At 37.7% G+C, this 24,206-nt stretch overlaps 15 protein-coding genes across 15 annotated transcripts; 5 read left to right on the plus strand and 10 right to left on the minus strand. All coding sequences in view use genetic code 12, as the record gives it.

Moving 5' to 3' along the window:
• Nucleotides 1-66: 66 nt before the first annotated feature.
• Nucleotides 67-732, minus strand: TIM23 (protein transporter; the record flags this gene model as incomplete). The annotated part of the gene is made up of 1 exon (XM_067691787.1): nucleotides 67-732. The coding sequence occupies one exon, from the start codon at nucleotides 730-732 to the stop codon at nucleotides 67-69; it is 666 nt and encodes a 221-aa protein (XP_067548232.1).
• A 753-nt stretch (nucleotides 733-1,485) lies between these two features.
• On the plus strand, nucleotides 1,486-2,265 carry I9W82_002884 (uncharacterized protein; the record flags this gene model as incomplete). The annotated part of the gene is made up of 1 exon (XM_067691788.1): nucleotides 1,486-2,265. The coding sequence occupies one exon, from the start codon at nucleotides 1,486-1,488 to the stop codon at nucleotides 2,263-2,265; it is 780 nt and encodes a 259-aa protein (XP_067548233.1).
• A 2,345-nt stretch (nucleotides 2,266-4,610) lies between these two features.
• GLO2 (hydroxyacylglutathione hydrolase) lies at nucleotides 4,611-5,378 on the minus strand (the record flags this gene model as incomplete). The annotated part of the gene is made up of 1 exon (XM_067691789.1): nucleotides 4,611-5,378. One exon carries the CDS (start codon nucleotides 5,376-5,378, stop codon nucleotides 4,611-4,613), a length of 768 nt encoding a protein of 255 aa, XP_067548234.1.
• A 260-nt stretch (nucleotides 5,379-5,638) lies between these two features.
• On the minus strand, nucleotides 5,639-6,793 carry SGT1 (co-chaperone; the record flags this gene model as incomplete). Its single annotated transcript, XM_067691790.1, has 1 exon — nucleotides 5,639-6,793. The coding sequence occupies one exon, from the start codon at nucleotides 6,791-6,793 to the stop codon at nucleotides 5,639-5,641; it is 1,155 nt and encodes a 384-aa protein (XP_067548235.1).
• Nucleotides 6,794-6,919: 126 nt separating this feature from the next.
• I9W82_002887 (uncharacterized protein) lies at nucleotides 6,920-8,422 on the minus strand (the record flags this gene model as incomplete). The annotated part of the gene is made up of 1 exon (XM_067691791.1): nucleotides 6,920-8,422. One exon carries the CDS (start codon nucleotides 8,420-8,422, stop codon nucleotides 6,920-6,922), a length of 1,503 nt encoding a protein of 500 aa, XP_067548236.1.
• A 191-nt stretch (nucleotides 8,423-8,613) lies between these two features.
• Nucleotides 8,614-9,357, minus strand: RRP15 (Rrp15p; the record flags this gene model as incomplete). Its single annotated transcript, XM_067691792.1, has 1 exon — nucleotides 8,614-9,357. The coding sequence occupies one exon, from the start codon at nucleotides 9,355-9,357 to the stop codon at nucleotides 8,614-8,616; it is 744 nt and encodes a 247-aa protein (XP_067548237.1).
• A 193-nt stretch (nucleotides 9,358-9,550) lies between these two features.
• Nucleotides 9,551-11,599, plus strand: KAR3 (Kar3p; the record flags this gene model as incomplete). Its single annotated transcript, XM_067691793.1, has 1 exon — nucleotides 9,551-11,599. The coding sequence occupies one exon, from the start codon at nucleotides 9,551-9,553 to the stop codon at nucleotides 11,597-11,599; it is 2,049 nt and encodes a 682-aa protein (XP_067548238.1).
• Nucleotides 11,600-11,616: 17 nt separating this feature from the next.
• Nucleotides 11,617-14,082, minus strand: I9W82_002890 (uncharacterized protein; the record flags this gene model as incomplete). Its single annotated transcript, XM_067691795.1, has 1 exon — nucleotides 11,617-14,082. One exon carries the CDS (start codon nucleotides 14,080-14,082, stop codon nucleotides 11,617-11,619), a length of 2,466 nt encoding a protein of 821 aa, XP_067548239.1.
• A 128-nt stretch (nucleotides 14,083-14,210) lies between these two features.
• On the minus strand, nucleotides 14,211-15,431 carry TAZ1 (lysophosphatidylcholine acyltransferase; the record flags this gene model as incomplete). The annotated part of the gene is made up of 1 exon (XM_067691796.1): nucleotides 14,211-15,431. The coding sequence occupies one exon, from the start codon at nucleotides 15,429-15,431 to the stop codon at nucleotides 14,211-14,213; it is 1,221 nt and encodes a 406-aa protein (XP_067548240.1).
• Nucleotides 15,432-15,821: 390 nt separating this feature from the next.
• Nucleotides 15,822-17,387, plus strand: I9W82_002892 (uncharacterized protein; the record flags this gene model as incomplete). The annotated part of the gene is made up of 1 exon (XM_067691797.1): nucleotides 15,822-17,387. One exon carries the CDS (start codon nucleotides 15,822-15,824, stop codon nucleotides 17,385-17,387), a length of 1,566 nt encoding a protein of 521 aa, XP_067548241.1.
• Nucleotides 17,388-17,538: 151 nt separating this feature from the next.
• I9W82_002893 (uncharacterized protein) lies at nucleotides 17,539-17,898 on the minus strand (the record flags this gene model as incomplete). Its single annotated transcript, XM_067691798.1, has 1 exon — nucleotides 17,539-17,898. One exon carries the CDS (start codon nucleotides 17,896-17,898, stop codon nucleotides 17,539-17,541), a length of 360 nt encoding a protein of 119 aa, XP_067548242.1.
• Nucleotides 17,899-18,012: 114 nt separating this feature from the next.
• Nucleotides 18,013-19,584, plus strand: I9W82_002894 (uncharacterized protein; the record flags this gene model as incomplete). Its single annotated transcript, XM_067691799.1, has 2 exons — nucleotides 18,013-18,410; nucleotides 18,927-19,584. 2 exons carry the CDS (start codon nucleotides 18,013-18,015, stop codon nucleotides 19,582-19,584), a joined length of 1,056 nt encoding a protein of 351 aa, XP_067548243.1.
• Nucleotides 19,585-19,700: 116 nt separating this feature from the next.
• TIM22 (translocation channel protein) lies at nucleotides 19,701-20,255 on the minus strand (the record flags this gene model as incomplete). Its single annotated transcript, XM_067691800.1, has 1 exon — nucleotides 19,701-20,255. One exon carries the CDS (start codon nucleotides 20,253-20,255, stop codon nucleotides 19,701-19,703), a length of 555 nt encoding a protein of 184 aa, XP_067548244.1.
• Nucleotides 20,256-20,828: 573 nt separating this feature from the next.
• I9W82_002896 (DNA-3-methyladenine glycosylase II) lies at nucleotides 20,829-21,920 on the plus strand (the record flags this gene model as incomplete). The annotated part of the gene is made up of 1 exon (XM_067691801.1): nucleotides 20,829-21,920. The coding sequence occupies one exon, from the start codon at nucleotides 20,829-20,831 to the stop codon at nucleotides 21,918-21,920; it is 1,092 nt and encodes a 363-aa protein (XP_067548245.1).
• A 40-nt stretch (nucleotides 21,921-21,960) lies between these two features.
• Nucleotides 21,961-23,049, minus strand: PGA46 (Pga46p; the record flags this gene model as incomplete). The annotated part of the gene is made up of 1 exon (XM_067691802.1): nucleotides 21,961-23,049. The coding sequence occupies one exon, from the start codon at nucleotides 23,047-23,049 to the stop codon at nucleotides 21,961-21,963; it is 1,089 nt and encodes a 362-aa protein (XP_067548246.1).
• Between the last annotated feature and the right edge of the window lie 1,157 nt (nucleotides 23,050-24,206).

A 24,206-nucleotide genomic window follows, 5' to 3' on the forward strand; every position in this document is an offset into this window, starting at 1 on the left:
AACCACGCTTCCAAAGAATAATCTTCATCAAAGTAAGAGAAAACTGTCATTTTTATACAGCTTCCCTTACTTTAAGCTGTGCTTAATTCCACACCATAACCCAGCAGCTCCCGCCATCAACACACTCGAATACGCCATAGGCTTCAAACCCCTACTACTTCTAAACAACGCACCGGCCAACGCACCCGCCACCACTGAATTCACATCATCATGCTTACCTCTCACACCATCCAAACTAGAATCAATAATATTATAAGTCAACGCCAACACCCCGGCATTGTTTCCCAAAAATGGACCTCTTTTAGTAATATTATTCAAAATGTGATTCAATTGCACTTTACCTGGTGAATTAGGTGGTAATGTTCTTATACCATGTTGGAATCCCAGTAATCCACCAAGACCTAAACCAATCAAGTATACGGCACCAGTTCCATAACACAAGTCATCGGTCCAGGATCTACTGGGGATTAAGCCTTGGGAGCCTTCCAAGTCGTTTAATTTCTCTTCTTCGAGGTCCAAGTATTCGATACCTTTGTCTAATCCTGCTAATGGGTGAAGTAAAGCTGCGTAGGATGAGGAGGATGAGGACGAGGTGTCGTTTCCAGAGGAGGTGTTGATTGAGCCTGGTGTCGATATGATGGATTGGACATCGCTGACTTCTTTTGGATCGAATCCTAATCTCTCTTTGAGGGAGTCATCATTTGATTGTGGTTTACCAAATATCCAAGACATGTTGATTTGAGGTAAATGTGTGTATGTGTATGCGGTAGTGTTTAAGATGTGGTAGTCGGTTTAACCTTTATTGTATGATATTCCTGTATTGAAGACAGAACAGGAGATCAAATTATAGTAGTTCCTTTAAAAGATGTAAGCTAGTATAACCCCTTCGTGGATCCGTAATGATGTAAAATACAACTCTTTCCAGTGTAATACGAAAAGGCAAATTAGAACTTTGTCTGGTTATGAAAAATTTTAATTGCAATTTTTTTTTTTTTCTTCTTCAACTGAAGTCACCGATCGAAATCGGAATGCCATCTACAGACACTAGCAAAAGTTGCAAAAACTCAAATTCAATAACAAAGGACTCGCTTCTTCTTATTTGAAGGGTTTCAGAATGCTGTAGAACTTTGATATTTAGTCTTCTCCTTGTGGATCATTCCTCTCCTTTCCCTGAAAAGTCCAATCCCTGCTTATATTACGAAAGATGCACTCTTTAATTGTAGATTCAGGAGGGTCTCTCTCCAACAGAAGCGGTCTACACACAATCACCTTTTCTCAAAGGATAGACTTCTCTGCAGAGTTTCATCCGCATTAAAAGAACATTTGTAGTGGACCAACTGTACTAACTAGATCCCGGTACTGCATATAGAATTGTAGGATGAGACAAAAATTGATCAAATTGGTTAGTAACGATTCCGATTCGATTAGAGATTCAGTAAACTGAAGGGCCCCAAATACACATAATCAAAAGCATATAACCACAACATGACAAAACCGAGCCCGTCTTTGCAAACGGAAACCACAAACAAAGAGTCATCTGCTGCTACACAAGATCTAGGACAAACAATGGCTCTGCCGCCACAATCACGTCCAACAATTATCGAGTCACAGATTCATATAAATCTTGTCCCGCCATTGAACTTTTCCCTAGTTGAAGATGGTATTTATCGATCTGGATTCCCCATGGAAATCAATTATCCATTCTTACAACAACTCAATTTAAAGACTATAATTTACCTCGGTGACTTGGGCCATGAAATAGCCACTCTGAAGACGAAAGTCAAAGTCAAAGACAAAGACGCATCCTCAGATCCATATACATCAACATCTTCTACATCGTCATCCAAAAAGAAGAAGAAGAAGGATAAAGATGGATCAATTGAAATATTCAACCAATACGTCAACTGGATCAACCAACAACAAGAAATCACATTCCATAACCTACTTATAGAATCATCACAAGAACCATTTAACAAATTACAAGAAAATGAACAAAGCTTAAGGAGTTTAACCACAGCTCTACATTTGATTCTAGATAAGTCAAATTATCCCATCTTGATCCATTCCAATAAAGGTAAGCATCGAACGGGGCTTTTCATTGGATTGATGAGGAAATTACTACAAGGTTGGTGTCTTTCGGGGATTTTTGAAGAGTATGAAAAGTTTGCTATGGGGAAGTTTGAATATGATTTGGAATTGATTGAAATTTGGCAACCGGAGTTGCTTGTTGATGATGCAAAGAAACCTAATTTTGTAAGAGTTTGAGGGGAGAGGAGAAGGGTGGGGTTTAATGCAAGCTCAATTGAATAAAGGTGTGATATGAAAATATAGGAAAGGGAATGACTGCTCTTGTGTATTCTGTTGATATTTGATCAATTTAACGATCGCGGTGTTTTCAATCACAGCAAGCGCGTTTCATATGACGGCGTTATCTTTCCCAACAAGCAGACGAGAGAATTGGCTGCATTCAGTTTCCAAGAACAATCTAAATAATCAATTTGATGCTGTGGAATTATATCTAATCTGAGGCTAGGAAATTGAAAAGTCTGCATGGTAGAGTTATATTCAACTAGTTTTCCCTTTGATAAACGATTATAGCTTTTAATTCTATTTGGACCTTTTACCTCAAACTAAGCTTTGAAAATGGTAGCGAAACTTGGCTGGAAAAGGTATAAATAGAGCTCTGATTTTCCCGACAAAAAAAAAAATTAAACTCTTTTACATGGGAGGAAATATTGAAGTCCTTTTCTAAGTCTGTGTATGAAAATACTACTACGTGTGTGTTTTGTTGTATGCAAACTACATTGTCTCATTTGATCTTCATCTTCTTTAGGAATCATTCATTCTACACAAAATGAATGAACTGATACAAAAAGTTGATGATTTGATGTCGGGTGTTTTGGTAGACAAGCACTTGCTAGATCAAATGACGGCTCTGATAGTTACATATAACATCCCTTTCGATATTAATTCAAGTGCGGTGATCGACATGAGGAATTGCTAGAACTAATAGAAGACCAATGAAAGTTTTGAAAATCATTATAGATCCACGGAAGTTTCCGTCAAACAAATCAATATGTTTCTTATGAAGAATTACAAAGAAAAGCATCCGCGTGATTGAATAAGGACAATTATTGGTGTCTGGCGCACGATTTAACATTTTTGGCACTCTGTGAAGTATTGTCCGACCTTTTGACTGGAACTTCATATAAGTAGTTTCATTGCAAATTATATGCAAAACTGAACTGTCTCATTTGATTTACATCTTCTTTAGGAATCGTTCATTCAGACCAAAGAAACGAATGAACTGATTCAGAAAGTTGATGATCTGGATGAGGGGTGTTTTGATGAAGCACTAACCCGGTTTCAGTTTTCGGTAATATGCAACTTATCTTATCGTACTTCCACGGTACATGGCTCGCAAATCCGTCGACATTATATAAAGAATTGTATCAACTCGTTTTCTTCGAGACGTTATCAAAAACCTTCATTTTAAGAAACTTAAATCAACGGTGCGTTTAAGTACGCCGCTTGCACGTCGATGTGATCATTCACCATTTGGACTTGTTTTATTCTCTCTGAATATCACAAGTTTCAGTGTTTCTAATAAAGTTTAAAATACGTTAAATGGTTTCTTTGTACTTCGATCAATTGTAGAGATTGCACCTCTAATTTGTCAATCAACTTTTAAAGTGTTTTGAAAGTGGTTTGCTTCGTGGAGATTATCCTTCTCTTGTCGTAGCACACAACTTGGATTTACACAGGTCAAAGTTGAATTTAGAGTCACCTATATTGATTAATCTCAGGTAATGAAGTGCTATAAGCTTTCAGTAGATTGAAGTAATGCAATTATCTCAAATAGCACGTGCTCTACATGAAAAGCGGGATCACGTGCAGGAACATAATCTCCCAGCACAATAGAAAACTAAATTTCAAAAAAAAAAAAATCAAGAATAATTCCAACAACCTTTACTGCAAATGCGATATCTGGGCGGGTATTTCTAGCTAACCAAAGTGATTTGCCAATGATCATTTGGTAGGTTCCTGTCTTCTCCATGATAAGTGGGATTAGACTATCGTTGCGGTTGTAAAACCCTTCGGTGCGTTCTCAATTTGACTGGAGAGAAGTTGTTTCGTTACTTTGGAAGTGGCCGACCTGAATTTCTTTCACCTTTCTTAGCAGCTGTTTGGAAACCGACTACCTAGCTATTATGCTTTCCTCAGGAATAGTTCATTTTTTGTGAAGATGAATTGATTCAAGAGGTTGGTGTTTCAAGCTGGACTGGATACAGTGCTTCAGGCAGGCGGCGGTTTCATTTATTTAAAGAATTTTTGCCAAAAGTGACTGGTAAATCATGCATCTTTGTCTGATATGATATGATCTGGCATCCCATGTTTATTTGTTAGTTAAAAATAATAAGTTAAATTATATCGTGTACTATGAAGAATCGTAGATTTGTCTCTTTCTTCGAGGGGACCTTCCGGTTTGCTCCTTCTTCGATAGGAGCCCCCACAGTCACCTCACTTTGATCGAGCTCTATTTTACACCGACCAACGTCTCTACACTTTAAACATTATTATAAATAAATAAGGACTCTGTTTCCTACACACTAAGAGTTATTCTTCATTTGACGAAGTTTGTCCATAACCTCATCAGGATCAATCAACCCAGTCTTTTCTTGTACCTGAGGATCCAGCAATCTCATAAACGGGTTATATTGAAACTCATCACCAATGGTTGATTTACCGGTAGTGTATTCATTCTCTTCACAAAACAATTTCAATTTATCAATTGCTTCATTCAGTAATATCTTGCTTGAGAATTTGACATTTGATTTGGTGTACTCATGACCTGGATAGACCTTGGTATCTTTGGGCAATTTAGCCAATATTTTGTTTAATGCCACATTCATTTCAGCGCCGGTTCCTTCAAAGAAACGACCACATCCACTAATAAATAAAGTGTCTCCAGTAAACACGGCTTTTTCACCAGTTTTGGAATCTTTGACATAATAGCATATCGAATCTTGTGTATGACATGGTGTATGTAAAGCAGTGATTGACAAGTTATCCCCCAAGTCAATCACTTCTTCATGTGATGGTGTATATGAAACCAATGGCGAGTCCTTTCCAGCAATAACCGGCAAATCAGGATACTTTTTATGGAAAAATGGGTTCCCATCAGAATGATCATAGTGGTGGTGAGTATTAACAATAGCTTTTAATTCATATTGAAGCTTCTTTGAACTGATATATGTTGTTACTTCTTCAGGAACTGCTGAATCAATCAACCAAGCATTTTTCGATTTATCGTCAATTAATAAATATGCATAATTATCCCCCAGCCCCCATCTCATTGGAATTGATTCAATGTGCATTTTGCGAAGTTGTGTAATGGAATTGAGTAGTCTAGTAGTTAGTAATGACCTAAAGAACATTCAACTTGAGGATGAAATGTGAGTTTTGGTCGATTATGGAGGCAAAAAAGACTAGACTCTCCGCACAGCAAAAACAAAAAAAAAAAAAATAAAGAGAGTTAAGGATCTTGTGAAGATTACATCATCATTGTTCTCACTTGACTGCAAAAACTAATGAGTTTGTTCCAATAAGCACAATTACCTGATATATATCTAGCAATCTATATACCCCATTTCTTAGCTTCCATTCCATCTGGTGGAGATGTCTCAAATTCCTTATCACGGGCTTCTTCCCAATTAGTTGTCAACACTGTACCATTACTCTGTATATAAGACTTCATCATTGCACGTCTCGCATCTTCACCCATATCTTTATACAACGTTTGGAAGAAATCCTTTTGCTCTCCTTCTTTATCATCATCAACTTTAAAGTTGTTCCAGTTAATTTTCTTTTTAGAACTGGTTGGATACGCAGTTGCATCGGCTTCCTCTTGAGTTACACTACCTTGTTCCTTTTCCAATGAGGGCCATTTGTTTGCAACCTTCTTTTTCAAGGTGATTTCCAATTTGGTTGAGTAGAGTTTATATTTGGATTCTTCAACGTTGATTTCAGCATACAATGGATCTAGGTTGTAGTTGTACTCCGAGCCATTGGCACCGGGGAATGAAATGGACACAGAATCAGCTTCAAAACTGACATTCAATTTTTCTTCTTTGACATTCTTTGCATAAATGGTAATGATAATCTCATCATTACTTTGATACCAATCATCTCTAATTTTGACATTTAATGGAGCAATCTTGTTGATAACATCCACATTTGTCGAACTCTTTGGGTCACTCTTTCCATCAGTTTTCGCCTTCTCTGACTTGTTTTCCTCATCGAGTCCCAACTCTTCAATCTTTGGTACATCCTTCTTCTCTTCTTCCACAATATCCTGATCATCAGTTTGAAACACGTCATCGTCATCGCTTTCCTCCACATCCCACTCCGGATGATTCTTCAAATCAAACTCACATTTATTCTTCCAAAACTCAATAGTCGACTCCTTACAATCATACTCTTGAGCCTTTTTAAATTGTGACAAAGCCATCTTCAACTTCTTTTCCTGGTAATACACCAACGCTAACTTAAAGTAGCACAATCCAATGTCAGCCCTTCTGCCTCTATCATTTGCAATAGTGAATGCGGTAGATATATCACCTTTAGCTTGGTCCAAATTCTTCAACTTTTGATACGCTACTGATCGTTTCAAAAATGCTTGAAACGCCTGCGGGTTCTCTTTGATGGCTTGTGAAAACAATTGGATTGCCCCTAGGAAATCCTTGGACTTGATTGCATCGTCACCTTGTTTAATTAGTTTCTCAATGGCCATGGCTGTAGCTTGAAGATGTGGTTTCTTGTGGATTACCTACGTGTATCCCTCCCAGATGATTCTATAAAAAAAAAAATATGATCTTTTTCGCGCATTAAAACTTTCCTTAATCGCTTTATATAAAATCTACCAAATTCTATCTAAAATGGCAAACTTACTCTTTGACTCCTTTCGCCTCTCTAAATTAGGCAACATTAACCAAAGTATAGTCATTGAGGTGTACAAAGCAATAAACACAGGCAAAACAACAAATGTACCTACTTTTTCAGACAATAAACCAACAATGAATGGGAACAAAGCTCCACCTGATGATCCAAACGCGGTCATTATTGTTAATGACACTAACTGAATCTTTCTCGGGATCAATCCTTTCTGTGCACTGAATGTTACTAGTAAAGGGTAATTGGGACCAATAAACACTCCTGCTAATGAAACCAATACTGCCTCGAGAATAAATAATGCAATACCCCACGTCAATCCCACTAATATGATTGATAAAATAGAGATTACAATGACACCTCGCTTCAATCCAATGTACTTGTGAATTGGCCGAGTCAATAGTAATCTTCCAATTGTTAAACCGGCCCATAGGCCAGAAGCAACGTAACCAGTAGTTTTCTCATTGGAATGTCTATAATCCAACAAGTAAGTAACAATCCAACCAGCTAATGAAACCTCTGCTCCTTGGTAAAATAAGCAGAAAAATGCAATCAACCAAGTAACGTAGTTTTGCAAAGCCAAAATCATATCCAGAGGTTGCTTTGGTGATATGTCAGTCGAGTCACCCGCAATAGCAAAGTCTGTCATTTCAATACCCTCAGATACATGTTCATCATTGTCCCATGGTTTCAAGTCTTCATCAGCTCCTTCGAATGAGTAGAATAAATTAAACCCAGTTATTATTATCATTCCTAATAAGATCAAGTAGACATAATGCCAGGGAATTCCCCTGTTGACCATACTAGTTGCAATCAATGGTGCAATAGTTGCCCCAATACCATAGCCACCATGGTAGTAAGACAAGTACGTAGATTGTTTATCCAATCGACTTAGAAAGATGTTGCATTGAGCTGCAACTATTGCAAATCCACATCCTCCAAAAAAGAAACCAACGACAATAACGGGAAATACTGTGCCACTCGAAACCAAAGCATAAAAGATGCAACTGCACAAGTTGCCCACAGGGAAGCAGTACCTTTTTCCCAACCATGGTTGAATCTTGTGTGACATCGAAGCAACCACAATGAAACCAACAGCATTTCCAATCCAAATAGAGGATGTTACTGCATAATTGATACCGTATGCAGCCTCGATATAAGGTAAAAGAGCACCAGGGGCTGCATCAGCAAAGCCTCCAGTAAAGTTGAACAACACACACGAAAAGATTCTCCACCTATTTTTTGGTGGGTTTGTTGAAGTCATCAAAACCTCACCAGTAAGGGGTTCTCTTTGCAGGGTTTCCAGTTCATGTGAGTTGATGGATTGAGTTTGCGATGGCTGTCTAGTTACAATCTCAATGGAAGATTCATCATCCAAGGATCTCGAAAGATCTCTTGAATCACGGTGAGTCGTTGACCTTGATGGTTCATCAACAATTGAGTGTGTCGATGTGCTACCAAATCTTTGCATGATGAGACGTAATCAACTGGGATTATCTGGTAACGAGGATTGTTTCCATGAGTCTATTGCTATTGAAAAGTGCTAGGACATTGCTTATTAATGTATGCACATACTTAATTCTCGGAGGAATTATACAAAAGCGCAAAACAATTACACAATAATGACATTTACTACTCTATAAAATCCAAGCGCTTTCTATTCTAATCCTCTCCAGCAGCTGCAATCAAATCCATAAACTTTTCCTTTGACACATCGGTCATTAATTCCTCTTTTCGACTCTGTCCAGCTTGAACTTTACTGATTTCTTGATTAGTTTTGAGTTGCGTAGACAAGACGGCATTGAAAAGTTTAACGACACCCTTTTGGGCAATCTTTTTCATTTGTTTCTCCTTATCCAAAATTTCTCGTACTTGGTTTGCATCAGATCCGTCTGTGCCAACAGGCAACAACTGCTTTACTCTATGTTTATCTTGAAATTGCTTCTTTTCCAAAAGTAATGCTCTTTTGGCCTTGTTCTCCAATTTTTCACTCTCAAGTTTCTTTAAAGTGGTTTTATTTCTTGCCAAAATAGGATCTTTCCTGCTATACGCCTTCAATTTGGAATTTATAATAGAATTAAATGCATTGGCAAAGGATTCAGATCCATCATCTTTATTCTTCTTTTGTTTCTTCTTTAATGGGAAGCTATCATCCTCTTCACCGACAGCTTCATCTTCACTTTCGTCATCTTCTGAGTCATCGTCGCTTGAGACATCAGCAACGTCCACTTCATCATCCTCATTTAAATCGGACAACCCATCTTCTATATCTTCTGAGCTGCTTTCCTCTTCGCTCTGACTTGATTCAGACACTTGTTTAGTCAAGTTAATTTTCTTACGGTTAGCCACGGGGGACTTCTCGTTTTTATTCTTTAGTATAGATTTGGGTTCGGTATTGTTCAGCATTGTAGATAAGGTGAACTTGGCGAAGGAAAGTAAACCTCATCTCTCACATCTCTTTAAAATTAATTTTTTGTGTCTCTTTCTCTAAACATTCACGACATTGATTATTTTGCGACACAGATCAAAAAACATAAACAAAACATTTCCACAACCAATCCGAAACACAACAACAGCCCCTTCCCCACTAAGCCAAAGAATGAGTAGTCATGATGAAACAGAGGATAAAGAGAATATCAATCACAGTTCTTTTTCCAAATTAGAACTGACTGCCCTGTCTTCTCCACGACTGGTCAAACGACAGAGAGACGGCAATCAGAGACCCTTCCGCCAAACAACAAAGATGAGAAGAACCACGCTCGTTGGCAGCAATCGGGTCGGACTCACGCTTTCTGATGTGCATCGACTCCGCCAACAAATTAATGAAAAAGAACAAGAATTGGACCTGTTAAACACGAGTTATATAACTTTAAGAACTCAAGTGGAGTCTCAAACATTAAACAATTTTACAGTTGAAAGCAAGTACTTGCACCTAGATAGACAATTGAGAGAATTGAAACAGAATATTGAAAACTTGAATGAGTTTGAAGAGTCATCTATGAGGGAATTGCAGCATAAGTTTGATATTCGAAGCCAAGAGATGATGGTGAAACACCAAGAGAGGTTGAATCAGAGAAAGGAAGAAATTGCTGCTGAGATAGACAAAATGCTCCAGGAGAAGCAGAGTAAATATTTGGATGTTATTGAAAAGTTGACCTCCAATTTGAAGACACTTGAAGAGAAGAAGGGGAAGTTAAGTGATGAGCTCCAGCAGAAGATTGAATCTGCTAGAAAATCATTTAAAGACAAAGAAGAGTCTCTAAAAGATGAAGTGGATCAATCTAGGTCAATTAATGAGGATTGCTGTGCCTCTTTAAAGCATAGCATTGTCGATATCAGAAACAAAATAGATGAGGTGGACAACGTTAGCATTCCTACTAAGCAGAAAGAGTATGCCAGGTATGAGTCAATTCTAGGACAACTTCAATCTAAAAATTCAGACAAACAACCGGAGATTGACACTGCAAAAGCACAAATAAAGGAAAAGGGCAATCTGATATCTGAACTAGACAAGAGAGCCAAATTACGTAATGAAGAGTTGGCAAGAATGAGGTTCGAAATTAAAAGGATGAAGATGGAATTGGTAGATCAAGAAACAAAAAGGAGAAAACTACATGCAAAATTACAAGATCTAAAAGGAAACATTCGTGTGTTTTGTCGTATCAGGGCTGTACCGGAAGATTCAAAACTCATCCAATTTGAGGTACCAAATGATGATTTGAACGAAGATGCGAAACAAGAGCTTTCCATAACCAAGGAAAATGTCGGAATATCCAACTCCTCTAGCTCTTACAAATTCCAATTTGATAAAATTTTTACCATGAACGACAGAAATGAATACATCTTTGAGGAGTATTCCCAATTGATACAGAGCTGTATCGATGGATCAAATGTATGTGTGTTTGCATACGGACAAACAGGGTCGGGTAAGACGTTCACCATGTCGCATCCAGCTAACGGAATGATTCCATTGTCAATCAAAAAAGTGTTTGATGACATCAAGGAACTAGATATACAAGAACAACAATGGGAATACGAAATCAGTGGGAAATTCATTGAAATATATAATGAAAGTATAATTGATCTTTTGAATCCTCAACTGGGAGAAAAACATGAAATCAAACATGATGATATCAACTGCAAAACAACAATTACAAACATCACAACCATACCAATTACTTCACCATCACAGGCAAATTCAGTTCTTGATGAAGTAAATAAAAAAAGAAGCACCGCTGCTACGAAATTAAACGACAAGTCATCTCGTTCGCATTCAATCTTTATAATAGATATAAAGGGCTTCAATAAAGCAACTGGGGTAACTACATTTGGTACCTTGAACCTTATAGATTTAGCTGGTTCGGAGCGTATAAATGTCTCACAAGTTGAAAGAGAGAGATTAAAGGAAACTCAAGCAATCAATAAATCATTATCGGCAGTTGGAGATGTGATATCTTCTTTAAACTTGAGTCAAGGGTCACACATCCCATACAGGAATTCCAAATTGACATACTTGTTGAAGCATAGTCTTGGAGGAAACTCGAAAACACTCATGTTTGTTAATATATCTCCATTAAGTGCAAATTTCAATGAGACGTTAAACTCGCTTAGGTTTGCTACAAAGGTGAATAGTACTAAATTAGGTTAATATACAAGAGAGTGTGTCTATTTATCTATAAGTTTTTGTTTCTCTTCAGTAGATCCATCAACTAGGAAATGCTCATGCGGTTTATAACCAGTTGCCTCGACAAGCATGCCTGACTGCTCAATATTGTTCCACAATTGTGGGAAATTCTTCTCTGCCCATTGTTTTATCTCTTGTTGCTTATCTTCAATGTAACAGAAATTGTGCAAGTTTACCAACAAGTCCTCATTGACCGTTAAATCATAGTCATCAATCTTTTCCACCAATTCAAATGCCTTTTCTGTTTTACCGTAATAGGCATACGCAATCAAGTATTGTTTGTACATTTTGTAATTGGGGATTAAACCAAACTTGGATAAGTTATCCCAAAACTTTTCCACATAATGAAGGTCATTGTAGGTATACGCTTTAATCATAATAACTGCACTTTCTTCATCAATTTTGTCATTGACACTAGCAGCAAGGAACAAGTCACGCACTTTAGCCACATCTTGTAAATTACAATATGCATTCATAATCACATTCGTGAGCTCCAAACCTACACGTGGAATATTTGTGTCCATTTTCAACCAATCATGAAGCTGAATAACACCTTCTTCATATAGCTTATCTCCAAACTCATTCAAAAGGTACATGTAAATTTCTGGTGAAGGTGGCTGAAATGAGTGGTTACCATGTAGTTGATACTGGTCAACCATTTTATTGAATATTAGTAATGCACCGTTCCATCTTTCATGTTGACAGAAGAATTTAAGCGTCGGAAGGATTCGATCTGCAGGGATATGGAAGTACTTGTACAAGTGCGTGAATAGGTACCAGTTGTTGGTCACTGATTTGTCGAATGTGTTAGTGATTGCATACACGTGAAGGGTATTGAACAACTGTAGATACTTATACCCAAATGGTTTCTCAATGGGTAGCCTTAATTTCTCATTTTTGATCGTTGGAAGTTCTCTTTTAAGCATTTCAAGCACATCACCTACCAAATTGGCCTCCAACATAGCAATAGCCAACACATTAATAGAATCGATATTTACTTGATGCTGAAGTTGTGCTTTGATTCTTCGAAACATGGGGAACGATTCTCTAATTGGTATATTCGAAACAACGCATTGTATGAGATCATTGAGAGTTTTTGAAATTGTCAAGTCGTCGTAGTAATCTGGCCATTGTATGTAAGTCGTTGAGTCTGTAAATATTTTGAATGCTAATCTGTAGTCGTTTCCTTTGATAGCCAGGTCAAGCATAGACTTGAATACTTTTGCCGAAGGGAGCAATCCGTTGTGCCTGTAGAAATCAACAGCATACTGCAATAAGTGTGGGTGTGATACCGAGACCGTTTGAATAACCCCCTCGAATATTTCTTCTGACACTTCTTGAGACTTTAATATACTCTCGAGACTCTCTTGCGAGAGGCTCTCACTGAGAACCTTAGCTTGTAGCTTTAACACTGGTGAGTACCTAGGGTCCTTAAGGACATGCTTTATGAATTCATTGCAGAGGCTAATGTCGTTCTTTCTAGCTGCAAATAAGAGTGATTCGACCAATGTGTCATCCGGCTCTGTTTGACCACTCAAGGAATCCACTACCTCCTTCTTTCTTGCTGACATTCCACGCATAAGTTTTATTGTTCCTGCTTCGGCCTGTGAGCTTGCCAGAACTTGTAAAAATTCCTCATTCAACTTGAATATGGTTAACAATGCTTGAATGGAAGCTCCTCTCACGTCAAGCTTCTCGATAACATTGGAAATCAATATTTGTACCCTATCCAAACTCCTCTCTAAGTCATCGTAACAATGAATTTCTGGCAAGTTATTTCCAAACAAGTTCTCAACATATTCATTCAATGCAATGATCAAGGGCTCATTGACTCGTATCTTGCACATCGATTCAAAGACACCAAGACATAGCTTGCTTTTATTTTTCAAAAATTCAATATATTTAGTCATAAATTCGTCATTCATCCTAAACTCCAATCGATGATAAACTTCCTCCACATTCACTTGTTGGCGAGATATGAAATCCAACACGAGTATCAAAGTTTGATCAGGGAGTGAGTTCACATTTGCAAGAAGTTGTCTCAATAGTCGCTCAAGGAAATCAGGACGCTGCAGAATCAAATCTTCATACATGTTGTCAAATATCTTGATAGATAATTCTAAAGGAATCTGCTCATCGGACTTGTTTTTATTGATACGTTTCAAAACATAGTTCAATAAGTCTACCCCTTCTGATCCAACCGGTTGCTCGACTAAGGACCCTATTTTGGAATAGACAAGCTTTTTCAACAACTTATTCGGTACTTTTGTATCCATCAAGTATGTGGTGAGCTCATCATGGTAACGACGAGTGATTGGATTATGGTATGGCTGTGGCTCTTCAACGATAACTTTCGAGCGTTTTGTTGGCGTTTGCAAGTATCGCGTTGCCGTCACCCATCCCAGCTGTCTAGTTCGTAGTCTGGGCAACAAAGTTCTGTGAATCATCTGAATGCAGTGTGGAATGAGTCTGTAATCGAATTTTTTTTGTCTTAATTTTTCAGTCCTTTCTTGGTTTGGGGTACATTTAAAACATACAAAATATTACATATATACAAGTATAAATCTATTTTCATTTATTCACCTTCTTCATAGTCTGGTAAATGAGATTGGAATCTTCTAATGGCCCAGTTTTTGCCAATAAACTTTACGTCTTCATCACTCATTCCTTCAGTATTGGTATATACCTTCCAAAACTTTGGATCTTTGAACCTTGGATCTTCTGCTTTGAGAGTTGGAATTGTGTTTCGGATTTGCAACACATTATCGCGTAGATAAGCCGCGAGGGAACTCCTCAACTCTTGAACTTTGTCACCAGTTTTCAATTCCTCTGACAAGTCCGTTGGGTTTGACTTGTCAATATATTTGGCGACCAATTTCCTCCACTCTTGTCTGTATTGCTCAATTTTCTCATCCGAAATCACATCTCCTATAGTCAAATGTATTTCTGCTCCCATGTTTGCTGGAAGCCATCTCTTAATACCTTCCTCTGCTGTGTCCTCCGGGGCAACTTTTTCAAACCCATACGTGAAGATTGGTACAACAACTGGCGCTCTCGTGGACTCAAGAATAAGCCTACTCACACCCCATTTAAAGTACCTCATAGAGTTGCTGTGTGGTTCCTGAAGCTGCAATACAAACCCTTCTGGGAATACGTGAAACCAAGATGTTTTTGATCGTACGAATGGGCTTTTAGACATCAATACGTTTGTTGATTCGGCCGATGGTTTGATAGCTCTAACCATATCCGTGTTTGATTTTTCAAACACATTATTAACCGTTTGCAAAACAACGGGCTTTGCTTCTTCCTTAACTCCTGGAACATACTCAAAGTCTAATGTATCATCGGGACTTAATATTCTAATTGCTGCATCCAATGAGCCTTGGAATGGACCCTCTCCAAACCTCTTTGTTCCCAAAATCTTACCCAAGTTAAAGAACCAACTTTGGAAAGCATTACTGAAACAAATATTGTGAGCACCAAATCCCCATCTAATGGTATCTATATCTAAATGGTATCTCCAGGGAAGTGCAGCATAAAAGGCAGGATCATCAACAACAGACATATGATTCATGACCGTAAGTAGACCTCTATTTTCCAGTCTAGCTTTCACCAATGCATTATCTAACTTCTCTATATTATGAACAAATGGTTTGTACAAAGTATTGAGGATAATTTTGGATCCTGTAATCATAAACAAGCACGTGGCATGCGATGCATAGTTCCAAAGTGGGCTAGTTCTCGGATAATCTTCTAGGAACTCATCCCCTCGTTTCAAGACATCCTGGAAAGACATTGAATGGTAGGGATTCTTAAAGCAAAGTGTGACTAATACTTCACTGTACTTGATGGTGTGATGAGTGATGCGGCGAGATCGTATTGAAATCTTTCTGAGAAATTTTTTTCATTCCAACCGAACATCACACAAAAGCTCAATTAATAGAGAGAGAGAGAGAGATCTCCTCTGTGTTGACACCTGAGGGGAACAAAACTAATTTTGCATGACGTTTGCGCTTTATAACCGAGAAACAATAGGGCGAAGCGAAACATCAATCATCAGACTTTATGTGGGGTAAGTCTAAGTGTTCACAAATTGATTGTATATATATGCATGTCCTTCCCACTGCATTGGCCCTTCAGAAATTTCTTTCAATCAATACTGGCTAACTAAAAACAACCCATCACTATGTTTAAAGACAACAATCATTCGCAAGAAAAGAAGAATCATGATGCATTCCAAACCGTTGAATCTATCGCGGAAGATGGAGATGTTGGTGAGTTCTCTTCCAATACTACTGCTTTGGACCTGGGTGGAATTGATGATGCAGCGTTTGCGTCGTTGAATACGGACAGTATATGTGCTGCTATTGTCAGAAGACTTGGTTTGAAAAGCACATTTTTGGATAATTTATCGAATCCTTCAGCCTATGTTATCGAGAAAATGAGAATGGTAGAGGAGCGTGAGGCGTCATTAGACAACCGTCGTAAAGAAAATGCCGAGTCCCTGAATTCAAACGAGCAGAATACTGGACCATTCAACAAAGGACAAGTCTCCACTGAGGGACACTCGATTTCTAACAATATCATGAACAAACAACTTGCTGCTTTTGACTTTAAGCGACTGTTGCTTTCTGTTGATCGTACATTGAAACAAGATACTTTGATATTCCCTAGTGCTGAATCTTATGAACTATTCAAACAGTTAACTAAAGAAAAGACAAATGATACTATGGATGCTGACATGGCGGTGGAGTCAACTGGTGGACCAGCTGAAAAGTCCAATGATGGTCATCATATTATTCCAGTAACTTTCAAAACAACTGGACAAGGTTTACCACTTTTAAGGATGCAGAGTCCGCTCGGGTCTTCATTACGTAAAAATGGCCCACAACTTATTTTCAGAAAGTACAAAGAAGATACTACATTACCTTCATATGCTAGTGATGACACTGACTTTGAGACTTTTGATTACTGCTTTGTCTACCTTAAATCGTTTGCCAATTATCAACGATTCATATTTGACTTTTTTCCCAATACTTCTGCATCTTTCAAAGTTGTTATGTTTCAAGCTAGTTTTAAACCGTTTGCTGATTTTACATACAAGGGAACACGCTTTAGAGTTATAGGTACATCTGCTGCCAATGGGTTCCACAATCGGTTTAACCAACAAATGAAGTTACTTGTGATCGATGATGACAAGCCATCACTTTGTGATGAAATTGTCAACGAGAAGGTTAAATCGAGAAGCTTTTTCCGTTTCAAGAAATCAAGCCAAGAGGACACACATGTGGAGTTTGATATCGATGATGCAGCAACCTACAACAACCCAATACCTAAAACTGAAAAGTTCGTGGAGGTTTTAAAGTTGTGCTGTGCACATCGTCTTGCTTTTATTCCGAAGAATTTGCTGCCGTTTGGTGGTTTGAAAGAGGCTGCCATTCGCCAGCCAAAGCTGGGTCCTATACCCAAGAGGTCTAAGGATTTGGGAACTACTGAGATTTACCAAGACTTGGAATCTATGTTGGAAAATGCGCGTGCAAAAACAACAACGACAGAACAGTTAAGTACTGATACGGAAGTTGAATCATTCCTGAATAGTACATTATCTGTTGATGAGGATACAACAGTTCTTACTGTAATCTTTAATACTTTGAGAGAGGTTGTTGTTAAAACCTCTGGTAAGAATGCCAAAGCTTCATTGGTTGCTCCTAAAGGTGGAGCTAACCTTGGCTACTATCAGCTGTTTGGATAGGACTAGAAGGCTTAGGAATGTGCTCAATATCGGTGAGCCAATTCCAATTAGTAAGAATTTTTAAACCTACAATCTTTAGAATTAGCTACGTAGAATAATGACTACCTGATTTCAAGAACTCTTTATGTGTGCTCCTCTGCTGGCACTTCACTCACACTAGCATGAATAAATCATCTTTTAAATAGATATCGGGACATTCTTCCTCCTCCAAAGCAGGAATAAAAGTGCTGTAGATCAAAGTTTCAAAATTTTCCGGGTACATGATTACTCGATTGATATACAGTGTAGTTGACAAGTCAAAGAAGTCTTCTGAATCTACCGGGGTGTTTATGTCCCTAATTTCATGTGACAAGTTAAGGGGAAATGGGATATCATTTTTCAAATTTGTTATGTGGTTGAATTCTTGAGATGAAATTTTGCTGTTATGCATCAATGTCCTTGCTTTCAATTTGCGAGTGATTTGTTTTTGTAAGAATGTAAATCTAGCATTGTTGGTGATAATATCTGTCATGCTGATGTTAGGGTGGGTGTGTAAATAGGCAGATAATGAATGATGGTATATTCTACTATTTTTTATTTCATTTTTTTGCAACAATTTGAGCAGAACAAATTAATGCAATGAACCATGATACGAGAACTTACAGTTACAGAAGCTACCCAGAAGCCCAAGTACGGTCTCACTATGCTCATCTTGAAATCCGATATCAAATTCAACGAGTCTCATATTTACAAAATTTTGCAACTACAACAACTGAACGTATTACATCAACATTTGTATCAAAGACTAACTTCATCGATTGATAATGTCGCTGCTTTATTGTATAAAGAGCACAAGCTTTCTAATTTGAGTTTATACCCATTGACGGAGATAGTGGCGGTTTCCTATTTTGTTGCTGACAAGTTCTCATGCTTGTTTTATGAGTATACTCATTGGGATATAGTCAAGTCTGAATCAGTGTTAGTTACAAACAAAGAAGATACCCAGAAAGCAACTGTTAATAAAGTTGACAGATATAACCAGATGTGGATTGTCACCTACTTGTTAAAGGAAGCATACACCGAGCATGTTAAAAGGATAGGCAAACAATGAATGTAACAAAAAGACGCGTCCTGAACCCTTGAATATAGAAAAATGTGCATTAATTTAATCACAAAGTTCTTAGTCACTCCGCCTCTGGTTCGTTTATCATCGTCAAAAAGCTTACTCCTCCTTTTCTCTTTTAGTTTTTGCGACTATTCTTTCAAGACTTGTGTAATGTTTATAGCTCATATTTTTGATGTAAATTTCTACATGGCGCGTCAAAAATTCCTAACCAGGACAGACGCATATGAACCAAAAAGAGAAATAAAACCAAAACAATGTAGTTTAACAATACACAAAGTATTCAAAAGCAGAAAACAACAAAAAAAAAATAAGACTCGAAGAAGCATATAACCCCATTTCTTTTTTTTTTTTTAGTAGTAACACAGGTCTAGACTTGATTCTAATAGAAAAGAGAGAGGGAGAGCATTTCCAAATTATCATGCAGATATGAATAGACAATCACACAAACAAGAATCTTTTAATTTGGGTGATCCTTTACCGCTCACTTACTTACCTTCAAACCAAAACAAACCCAAAACAAGCCGATTCACGTCAGTGAATGAACTCCCACCAGCACCAGCACCAGCACCAGCAGCTGCACCAGAACCAATAACCACATCATATTCATATCTAGCTCCTTCGAAGAATATAAATGGTGAATCCAATTTTCGAATAGTTAATCGTGCTCCAAGTATACGAAGAACGAGTCAAAACAGGATTGAAGACCGAATAAGAAAGAAATTGACACAATTGAATCAGGAATTGGATGGTATTGCCTATGAAGTTAGCGATTTCGAATTGATTGATATTAAGCTCGATGAGGTACTAGATTTGATAAATGATCTCAAGAGTCAAAAGAGAGACATACAAGGTGATGATGATGACGATGATGATAATTCACAAGTGGATGAACTACTCAAAAAGTTAGAGAGTGCCAAAGCTAAAGCCAATACACAAAACTCACGGATAAAGAGTACTTCAAGTTGGATACGCAATAACATTTACCAGTCAAGGTACTGGCTTTTGACGATATTGGTCCTTATCATTCTATTTTGCACCAGCTCAGTACTTGCTGCCGATTTCAAATACCGATATTGCTATTACTTTTGCTGATTAAGATGAAAAAGAATCCATTTCTATAAACATTGTATTAATATGTATTATTTACAAAGAGCATAATCGATCGCAGATCTTTACTCCAGTTTCCAACTGTCGCCTCTTTTTTCTCCTTATAGATCATAGTCGTTCTTTGGAGGTGGTGCTGCATCACTACTCAAATACATATCTATTGCCAAACTGAACGCAGCGAAACCAGCACACCCAATAGCTGCGGCTTGAGGACCACCTTTGATTGCCAATCCTGCACCCGTTATACATCCAGCAGTGACACCATTATATAAATCATGCTTTGCCCGAAAACTCTCAATAGTACACTCAACTCCCGAATAAACCAATCCAATATATCCGAAATTCTTTGCTGATGAGTAAGATCTCTTGGCCATGTCGGAGAACTGCAACTTCATTTGTTGTCTAAATGGTAAATCACTAATATGTTTAACGGCATCTGATCCCACGGGGACATCGTATGCCATGGATGCCATGAATAAACCAAAGAATCCACCAAGTGCAAACCCACTGACTCCTGCCATAGCGGTTTTTCCTGGACATGATTGCATAAAGTCGACAAAGTATTTTGCTCCTTCTTCTGCTTGTTCTTGTTGGGTCATTTCTTGAAGACTTTTTTTGGGCGGCTGGGGCCCTTGATATACGCCGATCATGCTCATGATGAAAAGGAGTGGGTGGGGATGTGAGATTAAGATGAGATGGAATGAACCTGTGATGGCTGTTGATTGCAAATAATTTTTTTTTTTCATTTTCTTTTTTTTTCTGCATCTTCGTTGAGTGATTAATGGCTTCCCCAGGAAATTTGGAACAACACGAATGAGTGGCACTGAGAAGATAACGATGAGAGAAGGAAGCAGTAGAGTGTAGTTAAGTTTTGCATTGATGTGTTGGAAAGATAGAAGAATCCATTGGATACAGATTCCCCTAAAGCACGATCAATGGGCAGATTCAACAGACATCGGGAAAAATCTCCAACACTATACCGTGGCAACTCTCACAACACAATTAATCATCATTCGTTAGATAACTGCTAATCTTATTGTACATTAATCCTGAGTGATATTCCAATTTTGATTGTTGCTACTACAAATTTCAAAGCAAGGGAAAAAAATTTAAAGAGGATCATTAATAATCCAGACATCTCAACCTCATATCGCAAGTTGATTTCGTATTTCAAGAATACATTTCGTATCGCTATCATCACCCAACGCGTATCCTATCGACAATTCACAATGGGTCCAATTACAAGATCCAACAAATCAGGCTTAAGAACGGCTGAAAACACGTCTCAAGTATACCCATTAGCAACTGATGTACCAACTGATATCAAAAAGAAATCCAAATCAAATGGGGTTTCCAAAGTGAAACTGAAGCCGAAGCCAAAGCCACTTCCGAAAACTCCCAAGAATCCATCGCAGCTAGTTGAGAAGACTGATGAAGCATTGAAACTTGGGCAAGTGCAACAAGACGCGCAATTGGAAATACCACTGGACTTGACGTTACCTCAGGAGTTTGTTGATTATCACACACCAGGATTCATTAAAGGAATAGAGTACTGTATCAAAGTAGATCCAAGTTTGTATCCTATTGTGACCAGGGAGAATTTCACTGGGTTTGGATCCAAGGCATTTGACGACAAATTAGCCAAAGCCGATGACGATAAAATCCATTTGTTCTGGTACAGCTTGGTACGGTCAGTTATTGCTCAACAAGTAAGTGGAGCAGCTGCAAAATCAATTGAAGGTAAATTCAAAAACCTATTCCAGGCGAAAGGTGAACCAATACCTACGGCAAAAGCAACTCTTGGCATGACTGATGAAGAATTAAAGAGTGTTGGATTGTCACGACCTAAAGTCAAGTATGTCCAACATATAAGTCAAGTCTTTTCTGATCCCAATGATAATTTAACCTCACTCGATTTCTACCGTAATGCTACCGTTGATGAAATATACAATGAACTATGTAAATTAAAAGGGATAGGACTATGGTCAGCAAAAATGTTTGTTATATTCACATTGGAAGAATTGGATGTGTTTGCCGAAGATGATTTGGGTATAGCTAGAGGCATGGCGAAGTATCTTGAACAACGACCACATGTATTGGCTAAAGCGAAGCAAGAAGTTGCTCAAGATGAGTCAAAGCAAGCTGGGTTAAAAAAACGATCTAAATTTTTCAATAAGCTGGATTCTAAGAGGACCTGGAAACCTATTCATGATGTGTATGTGCTTCATGTTGCTGAGAAGTTTAAACCTTTTCGAAGTGCGTTTATGATGGTTTTGTGGAGATTGAGTTCTACGAATATAGACGTATTGGATAAAGATTAAACAAATGAAAAACGTTCACATAGTATGAGCGTTTCTTCAATTATAAAAAAAGTATAGACATACACAACAGCAACGACAAGACGTAATGAAACCCAACTTTATACTTGTTAGCTTTATTGACATGCTCTTCCTCACCACCAATTTTGATAACTTTTGGTTTCGTTTGTTGATCTTTCAACTTGTTCAATTCTTGTTCAATTTCACCTAATCCATAATCCAAATTCTTCATTCTTAGGAATTGCAAAGCATTTCTATTAAAACCTTGTTCATTAATTAAATAATTTATGAATTCATCAATATCGATCTCAAGTTGTTGTTGGTCATTTTTGTTTCCCGTGGTGAATGACTTTGTCCTGATTGAAGATGAAGTGAAAACCGAGTCGTTGGCGTGATCTCCTTTGCCACTACCTTTATTTGTCACTGCTGTTGGTTTATCGGCGATTAGTTGGACCCATCGTTTCAAATCTTTGGGATTGCTTAATGAATCCTCATACTCGGTGATTTTCGACTTTAATTTCAGATTGGCATGCGATGTTGCAGCACCACCACCACCACTATGTCCCGGGTGCTTCAAATTGGGATCAACTGACATTGAATGGACCATAGTTTGTTTTGATTTGAAGTTGAGATAACTTTTGATCCAAGATGGTCGTGAGTGAACTGTTGACGTGGTATCATTGAATGGATGGGCAACTTGATTTATTGAGATGCTATCTTCATATTCATCAACTTTCGTTTCGATGAAATCAGAACTTGTCTGTTTGGGTAATATCAGTGTCAGCAGAATAGCCAGAACCAGAACCAGAACCAGAGTCAGAGAAGACTGACCCTTTTTCTTAAACAACGACTTGATCCCACGACGATTAACACGATCACTCTTTTCCTTACCTTTAATACTCATTGGGTGAATGAATGATTCACGGATACTTTGTTGGTTAGGACGCACAGGTATCTCCAAACTATCCTGTAACTCAGGCATGTATTTCTTAAACTTTGATTTGACAACTTGAGCTGGGTTGTCTATCTTGACGTTGTTTATTGTGACTTCAAGTGCATGACTGGTGGTGATTGTGGAGATGAAAAAGACGAGTAAGGGGAAGATCACGTATAGTAGTTTATTTATAATCATTTTAGGGGAGTGTCCTTTTGTAGATGCTGTAATGTGGGTGGCTTTGCCTTTTTTGATATTTTGGGTTTAAGAGAGTTTTATTTTTTTCTTTTTATAATTTTTTGCACCCATACGTTGTGCCAAATCAGCTTGTACATTAGAGATAGTTTAAAATTATACGAGTAGGGTTCGATGTACCTAAAAGACTTCATGCAGAGAGAAATCAATCTGTCATTTTACCCTCTACTCGTAGTGTAGGTGAGCTGGTGTAATGGTTAGTGCTATTTGGGACACTTTGGACCTGCGTCAGTGCACATCCACATAATGTAAGTTTATGTCAGGAACCAACGCACTGTAGACAAAAAAAGAAAAAAAGCGAAATAGAATTGTTTTGGCAGATAATCCACCACGAGGCTTAATACATGATATGTCGTCTAATCTTCAGTGGTTCCTAATCTTATCTTGTACGATAGATTTTACATAGCCCACTTTTTCTTTACTTTTTGATGGAGGATTTTATGATTGCTATATCTCAGGCACAATGAGATGAAATAGTACAATAAGATTTATTTCTTTCATTTCTTATTGTTTCTCCCCCGCCTTGTGGATCTCATAACCACTAAGCACAATAGGAATATATATATTTATATATAAAACAATGCGATCCAAGCATAATGAGAAAGAGAGTGATTTATAAATCAAGAGTAATGAGAACGACACTTGCTGTAGCTAAATCGCTATTACTTTTTTTTTTCTTTTCTGTCATTACTATCCATCCTGTTTTGAGACTAGAGGATACTAGCTACAGGTACTTGTCGACGGTAACAGATACGTTTAGTTATATCATCACTTTTTTTCCCCCTGAATTTTCTTCAAGACTATGTGAGTCTAGATTATTGTAAAAGAAGCTTAACAATTAACCGATTCTACATAAAAATAGAGAATAATTTAGACTATGCATAATTACACTAAGTACGGTGTTGATATTTCATTTCTTTCGCTCAAAATTGACAAAATCGTTCCATTTTGAGAGTAATGCGACGGAGTTAAAGCAGAATATATATACATTATACGAGTATATTTTTTTAAAAAAAAAATTTTCTCTCACCGGATAGATAAATTGATCTGACTTACCCACTGTAGAATGGAGTTTAAATCAGGGAAAAGATGGATCCTGT

Source organism: Candida metapsilosis (genome assembly GCF_017655625.1).
Source record: "Candida metapsilosis strain BP57 chromosome Unknown scaffold3, whole genome shotgun sequence".
NCBI lineage: Eukaryota > Fungi > Ascomycota > Pichiomycetes > Serinales > Debaryomycetaceae > Lodderomyces > Lodderomyces metapsilosis.